The following is a 6,190-nucleotide window of genomic DNA, read 5'->3' as shown; positions in this document are numbered from 1 at the left end:
GACCATCCCAGGCATTCCTCAATATAGCCCTGTAGCGTGAACTAAAACTATTACTATAAACCAAAAGGAAGGCCTCAAGGAGAAAGAAACATGAACGGGACAACAAAAGAACATCCTGCAGCATAAAAACCGCAAAAAGAATGTTGCAGGATCCTGTGGAGCTAAATGGAATTTTAACAAAAAAAATCTGGGAAAAAAAAAAAATCTATTTTGGCAAACCTGGTTAACATACACATGTCGATAACAAAAATCACAAGTTTATCTGGAAACAGGAAAATAATGAAAAGGTGACATTCAGAGTTGTATTTTTTTTCTTTTTTTTGTAACTTAACTGTGCAGAACAGTTTGTGTTTCAATAAGAGCAAACTTTATATATTAAATAGTTAAAATGTGAAATCTGTGCTGTGACATAAAACAGAACTACAGTCGGCCAGGACACTTGTGACCCTTAAAAGGGGACAGAGGAGAGGTGGGAGAGGAAAAAAAAAAAAGCTCCTTTTACCGACAGCATGACTAAGCAAGAATAGGAACGGCCGACACTTTCTCCATTGACACTTTGCTGCTGAGTTCTCCCTATTGACCTCTCTGGTGTTTCTGTAGCCATCATGTCCCCTTATTTGATCACACATCTACAAAGAAAGGGGGAAGAAAAATACAAAAGCAGAGCAGAAATCAATGTAGAATATAAACACATTTAGTATGGAGGAGTGCCCACTGAAGCCTTTAGGAGCACAAGGTATCTTATAGGGAGACTGCTTTTGAAGCATTTTTAGAGGGAATGTTCATAATTATTTAAGAACAGTCCAAGCAAAATGACTTGTGCCTAGTGCAAGGCTTGACGATGAGAAGCATAACTCAGGGATACAACAGAGGGAATCCCTGTGTCAGGCTCAAATTCTTAAATCCTGTCTATACAACACATCAGTTTTACCTGGAGTTCCTTTATACGTACTGGGGAGGTAAGCTGGCTAGAGACAGAAAATATGATCTTCAGTCACAGCTAATAAGTTAGATCTTGCATTTCCATTTATGGACAATGAAACAGTTACATGCTAAATGAAAGTCGTCCTCCTCATGAGGTTGTTGGTAAATCCCAGGCTAAAGTGTGCTCATAGACATCTTGCTTCATTTTGTTGACAACCTATCTATAGATAACTATGACTACGCCTGTTCAAATCCACTGTTTTGCCTATTAAACAGTCTGGTGCAGTGAATGTTAACCACTGCAGACCAAGCTCCAGGACTGCATTTTCAGTACTACATGCACTAAGCTAGCTGGCTCTCAGTTCATCTCTAGGGTAAATCCTGAAGAAGCCTAACACAGGAATGGAGAGGCTCAGAAGAGTCTGCATAAGGCACTAGGGGAAATTGTAAAATGTAGTCAGGCAACTCAGAAACATAAGGAGAAAGCAATGCTATCAGAAGAATAAGAAAAACTGTGACAAGTCTCCTTACTATTGAGGGATTACACCCATTTAGACATATACATGGATCTACCACACAAGGCATGTTAAGTAATCCATACCCTATGTCTCGCTGTCACATTAGTGAGGCAAAAAACACCTGTGGGCGTCAAAGGAAACCTTTTCTACCTTGACTGTAGTAGTTTTTGAAGCAGTGACTACTCAATATCTGTAACTGCAGCACAGCCTGATAACAATCCACAACTAACCAGCGACAGTCCCCTTAGCATAACCACTAGCAGACCCACACAGGGAAAATACACTATCTACAAACTGCACAGCGTGATAAAGGTATAACAAAAATGCTCATTTGTATTTAAGAAAATGTATATCTTTAACCCAAAGGAAACAGAAAGGAATGCAGTGAAAACCTGGTAACAGATCCTGCTATATAAAATGCGTACCGTATGAAAACTGGGGAGGAGGAAAATTTAAGGTGCAAGGAGGGGGAACTCTCTCATTTAAATAAATATTTTCAAGTTAAAAAGTGTTCTAAAACTAGTACGCCAACCCCTGAAGGATGAACAGAGACATCATTGGGCTCTGCTGGAATGCAGGATCCCCACCAAGTAACACAAATGGCCACCCACCAGTCACATCAGTTGTGGCCGTAGGACAATGTCCAGGCAGCCGTTCACATTACATTATATATAAAAGCCAGTTTCCTCTTATGGGTTGGTTTACTTCATGAGAACACTTCTGGCCACTGGGGGGTTGCTAAAATACTGACTTTAAAAGTGCTAACAGATTATTTTAGCATTTACCTTAAAGGGCCAATAAAATACAGGACAAAGAGTTATATGGAAGTTACCCAGTAGAACTGGACAGATTCTAATTAAGCTGACTGAGGAAGAGAAGACCCATGAAATGTAGAAAGCCACAAAACAAAGCATAAGCAAACCGAACAGTCATACAGGAAAGCTGTGAAGCAGAGCGTGGGGGACTAACAGGGTGTTTGTTACTAAGGGATTTTGACCTGCCATTCTCAAGCAGGCAGTACTTTTTTTTTTTTTTTTAATAAAAAGGCACATTTATAGATGGTCTAATAGTGGGATCTCAGCAGCAAAATGAATCGCAGATTGGATTTTTACTCCGACCTCTGGTGCTGAATTCTTCAATTTGTAATTTGTTTCCTAAAATTTGAAGAAAAAAAAGGAAAAGAAAAAAAAAAAAAAAAAAAATGCCCAAGACAACAGCAGCAGTGACTGCTCCATTGTGGCGCTCTTCGTCCCTTGTGTGTTGTATAGCTGACAGGAGGCTTGTGTCTGTGTCTTGAACAGAAAAGGCACTAAGGTAACAAGGTGCCTACTTTCCTGGATCTCTGAGGTCCATACTAGAACCAAATAATGCCACCAGCTGCTCTTCATAATGTGTGATGTTTCGCTTCATAATGTCCATGCAGGGGCCTAGCAATCGCTCAAAGGCTTGCACATCCATAACTGAAAAGAAAATTAAACATAAAAAGTTGTGTGGGTACTTATAGTTTATTTATAAAGGTAAATCTACTGCACGTCTGGAACACAAGGGGGATGCGTTGTATTAAATTGAATCCTCAGTCTGTACATTAAAGACATTTTTGTTTTTGATGTAGTCAAAAGGACCTTCATCTGATAATTTCTCTTAATTCTAGGACAGGGATGGGGAACCTTCTGCCCTCCAGCTATTACAAAACTAATTCTTATCATGCCTGGCTTTGGCTTTCCAGGCACAACAGGAATTGTAAGTTTGCAACAGTTGGACGGTCGAAGGTTCCCCATCCCTGGGTGTAGGAGAGAGGTATACAAATTGTATGTAGCTAAAAATCCCCTCACAGTTATTACCTAAACACTTAACGTCGTCTACAGCATACGCAGAGGCAGCTCGGGGCTTGTTGGTAACAAGGGCAAGTTCACCGAAATACTGTCCTATCTTACACCGAGTGATCTCCACCTCTTGGTTGCTTTCTTGACCAGTCTTTGTCTACAAAGAAAAGACAGAATGTTACAATTTTTGTTGGCACTGCACTTAAAGAACAAATACCCATGCCTGGCATCGGTTTCTGGCAAGGAGTAATCAGACATTTTGGGATCTTGCAGGATCTTCCCTTAAACTATAATTTGTCTTAGAGCACTTTTACACAGCCCAATGTGAGCCAGGAAGAGAGTGGCGACCAGCACTTGATTGCAGAACCTTTACAAGACTTGATGAATCGTGTGGCAGGGCCACAAACAGTTGCTGGATCGCATGTGTTGCCATTTAAATGCATAGTTGTCGGCCACACATTTCAATTACACAGGGAATCTGTCAGCACCCGGGCCCTACCTAAGGTGCTGACAATGTGCTGTAGCTGGCAGTCCCCTAGTGAATAGTGGATAGGCTGTGAGTAGGTCGGCACTCCCCGAACATAAAGGTGAGATTAAAACATAACTTTTAATTTATAAAAATTCATTAAAACCAACGCGTTTCGCGCTACCGCGCTTAATCATGGTCACATATAAGAATAGACAAACTCTTGAGATTAAAAGCTATTGTGGACTAGCACACGCCAGGACTCGTGCACCCCACCCATCTCGTCTATTCACTTGGAGCCGCATAATCATCTCTATCGGGTGAGCTGATCCCTCTCTACATACATCCATGCTTAAGTCCCCTAGTGAGCATGGTACCTTTTGGTAAGTTGTCCGTGCAGTGGATTTTGCACAATCCTACTGTAATGAAATGCTAAAGTGTTGTTTGTGTCACAAAAAGCGATCAATACGTTTGATTTAGAAAAAAAAATGTTACTAATAAAAACTAAAGATCATGGTGCAAAAAATTATGCTCCATATGACCCCGTAGGTGAAAAAAAAATGAGTCACAATAGGGACATTTTAAATATACCTATTAGCAAAAAAAATTTTTTTTTACTGCTAATAAAAATAGCAAAATGTTAGAAAACCTAGTAAACATGCATTTTCCTGATATAGACTGACCTATATAATAAAGAAAAAATTTCAGTTTTACCATAAAGTGCATTACGTAAACATGAAAGCCCCCCAAAATTAGCAGAATCTAATTTCTGACCCAAATTAACCCCATAAATGATATTTTTGGGGTTCTGTTATTCATTTTAAGGCAGATTCAAAAATGCTATTACAAAGTACACCTGCTCCTGAAAAAAGCAAGACCTCACACGGCCCTGTAGGTAGAAAAATGAAAGTGTTATGGGTATTAAAAGGCGTAGAGGAAAAAAAACGAAAATGCAAAAGTGACAATTGGCCCGGTCCTTAAAGGGGTAGTGCAGCGCTCAGCAATTATTCACAAAATAACACACATTACAAAGTTATACAACTTAGCAATGTATGTTATGTCTGTGAATTGCCCCCTTCCCGTGTCCCCCCAACCCCGCACGTGTACCCGGAAGTGTGGTGCAATATAAATACCTGACGCGTGTCAACCCCCGTCTTCTGTCGATGCAATCTTCGGGAGGCTGGCCGACTCGCTGCAGCCGTCCCCCCTCTGCAGCGTCATCAGCTGCTCAGCCGCAATTGGCTGAGGATAACTGTGCTCAGCCAATCACGGCTGAGCACAGTTATGACGCAGCAGGGGGGGGGGGGCGGCAGGAGCGTGGCCTGGTCTTTAAGGGGTTAACACTGTTTACATTGCATTGACACTTTATAGGTTATATTTAAATTACTAAATTAGTATTTGCAGTAGCTGTTTTGCAGTGTTTTTGCACACCTTTTGGTATATATCTGGGTAATTGTTATCCCCCTTTACATTGTTTGTTATTGCAGTGCCCCATACACATGTTGTACTCATATGTTGTGCTTGCAATGACCCCAGACCATTTTTATGTATATTTTTATGGGGTGTTTTTGGTGTTTGTATAATAAATAATATAAAATATATGTAATTTTGTGTTGAATTTTTTGGGATGGGATATTTAGGTGTTTGTCATTGGACAGAGACTGCAGATCTGAACATCTGTCACACCAATAATGGTGTTAACTCCAGATATAGCCCTGCTGTCTATTTTCCTAGGTCAATTCCCCCAAAAATGTAAAAGGAACCTATTCAATTATTTTATATTTGCAATAAAGCAATTCATCCTGAGACTTTGGAGGTCATCCCACCCACCTTCGACAAGGTGAATGCTGTAAATTTCTGGATGAGAATGGAGGAACAACATGGAGCAGATGTACTTAAAAGGGGTTGTCCGACGTAAACTGCTCATCTATGATGCTGCTATAGGGAGCTGTATACTTACCTGTCCCACCACAGCCGCTGATTCCCGGGCTGCCCACTGTCCATCTCTTCACAACTTCCACTGATGAGCAGTTTACGCCGGATAAACCTTTTAACATAACTAAAAGCCTTTCAGACATGTGGTGGCCACTGCTTTATTACAGCTCCTCACAAGCCATGAGAGGATGGCTAACTTCAGGTGGCTTCTCAAAATAAAGCCAGAGTGCAGCTCATCAGATTCCAGGGATGTGCAAAAATCCTCCCCTCATTCGTTGATCCACCTTTCTCATACAGATTTCTATTATCTTACAAACTTATAATAGTAAAGCATCAGTGTGCAAAAATCTAATTTTTGCACTATGTTTGCTGATATACCATAATGAATGTTTTAACTGGATAAATGAAGGATTTTATTCATAGTCATGCTGGATCATCTTGGATCTTTTATGATACTACAAGAGACACTTGTCGTAATACAAAATTTTTGTTTATAAGGATTACTTGCACTTTTCTTCTAACTT

The 6,190-nt window shown here is 40.3% G+C and overlaps 1 protein-coding gene across 1 annotated transcript in view; it reads right to left on the bottom strand.

The window, feature by feature from the left end:
• Positions 1 to 402: 402 nt before the first annotated feature.
• PRKAR2A (protein kinase cAMP-dependent type II regulatory subunit alpha) overlaps positions 403 to 6,190 on the bottom strand; it is a 30,398-nt gene continuing 24,610 nt past the window's right edge. The window contains exons 10-11 of the mRNA XM_069966761.1: positions 3,284 to 3,422; positions 403 to 2,902 (exon numbers count right to left, since the gene is read on the bottom strand). Of these exons, the coding sequence (XP_069822862.1) occupies positions 2,769 to 2,902; positions 3,284 to 3,422 (273 nt within the window). The 3' untranslated portion in view covers positions 403 to 2,768. The remainder of the gene's footprint in view (positions 2,903 to 3,283; positions 3,423 to 6,190) is intronic.

The sequence above is a fragment of the Dendropsophus ebraccatus genome, chromosome 4 (genome assembly GCF_027789765.1).
Source record: "Dendropsophus ebraccatus isolate aDenEbr1 chromosome 4, aDenEbr1.pat, whole genome shotgun sequence".
In the NCBI taxonomy this organism is placed as follows: Eukaryota; Metazoa; Chordata; class Amphibia; order Anura; family Hylidae; genus Dendropsophus; species Dendropsophus ebraccatus.
This window is presented reverse-complemented; position numbering and strand designations above follow the sequence as displayed.